This window comes from Olea europaea, chromosome 17, assembly GCF_002742605.1.
Source record: "Olea europaea var. sylvestris chromosome 17, O_europaea_v1, whole genome shotgun sequence".
Classification (NCBI taxonomy): Eukaryota; Viridiplantae; Streptophyta; class Magnoliopsida; order Lamiales; family Oleaceae; genus Olea; species Olea europaea.
Genome location: NC_036253.1, coordinates 1,978,999 through 1,980,321, shown reverse-complemented (window position 1 = coordinate 1,980,321; position 1,323 = coordinate 1,978,999). Strand labels below are relative to the sequence as shown.

Sequence of the window (1,323 nt, the reverse complement as noted above, 5' to 3'; positions counted from 1 at the left end):
AATGGTAATAATTTATAGGGCTGCAGAGGTATAATTGTCATTCACCAATAAACCCTAATGAACTTTCCGTCTTACAACACACATTTTATTATTTAAGAAGAATCACTTTTAAAACATGTTCGGTAGTGATTATGATAATTGATTTTTTTACTGTTAGAAAGAAAAGTATGTCTCACATATGAGTAAGGAAGTCAAAAATGATGGCTGAAATAATGAAATAACAGTCAAAAAATTAATTTTTTTGGAGAAAAAATTGCTACCAAACAAGAGTTTAATGTGTTCTGTAGCTTGTCTTACCAAATGCACGACAATGTAACATTTAAGACATGATTGTTAGCACTGCTTGAAGTGACACCATAGTATAATGAAAAAGATTTTCACTTATTTTTGTTCATAAATTAATACTATCCAATTCATGTTATCAAACACGCTATTAGCACAATAATGACATGCTCTAAATATATTAGGTAAAACTGCACTCTGTTACATAGTAGAGTTTGGAAAAACATACAAATATTCTCATCACACTATGAGAGAAATAAATCCCAAAGGGATGGATTCTATACGGTACTCTAAACTAATACATAAACAATCAAATTTTGAACAGTTTTAGCAACCATATAATGAACTCTCTGCTAGTTTCTGAGGCATCCCATCTTGCAAGCAATCAATTGGAGGTATAGTTAATGTCTCTTGAGTACCGTACGCGTTCCAGCAGAAAGGGTCGTCTACTAGTACGCCATCGTATGGCAGAAGTTCGACTTCTGACATTGTGATATTCGTGCAGGCGACGCTATCACTACAGGCAAAGTGTATCGGAGGGCTTCTTACGTCATAAGTACCTTTGATATTCCTATATGTCACGTCTGCTAGGTAAACGGCTGATGTCTCGTTCCTACAAGCTTTTGATAAGCAGTAGTATTGATCGATAATGATGCTGTTTCGTACATTGTCCATTTGAATATTCTCGAATGATATTCCCGTTACTGATCCTGTCCCTCCTTGCCATGTCTTGATCCTCAGTCCGTTATCTGAGTTTTTTATGTTCACGTTCTTGACTGTTATGTTAGAAACACACGCGTGGGAATTGTGTACTCCTAGGCTTCCGATGCTGCAGATAAACAAATATATGAGCCGAGCCTTGTGAAAAATGCTTAACTCTTTAGACAAGGTGCTATAGAGTCGTTCTAGTATATTAAGAAGTGTGAAGAAACAGCGTACCTGATCCCGTGACTAGGCCCACAAGTGACGGTTTCAATGTTGACATTTGAGCAACCCGGTCCTATCGAGATGCAATCATCACCTGTTTTATTCTAAAACATC

General features: G+C 36.4%; 1 protein-coding gene across 1 annotated transcript in view; it reads right to left on the bottom strand.

Moving 5' to 3' along the window:
• Window positions 1-418: 418 nt before the first annotated feature.
• Window positions 419-1,323, bottom strand: part of LOC111365504 (polygalacturonase At1g48100-like) — a 7,296-nt gene continuing 6,391 nt past the window's right edge. Inside the window, exons 5-6 of the mRNA XM_022986059.1 lie at window positions 1,222-1,313; window positions 419-1,111 (exon numbers count right to left, since the gene is read on the bottom strand). Coding sequence (XP_022841827.1) covers window positions 610-1,111; window positions 1,222-1,313 — 594 coding nt within the window. The 3' untranslated portion in view covers window positions 419-609. The remainder of the gene's footprint in view (window positions 1,112-1,221; window positions 1,314-1,323) is intronic.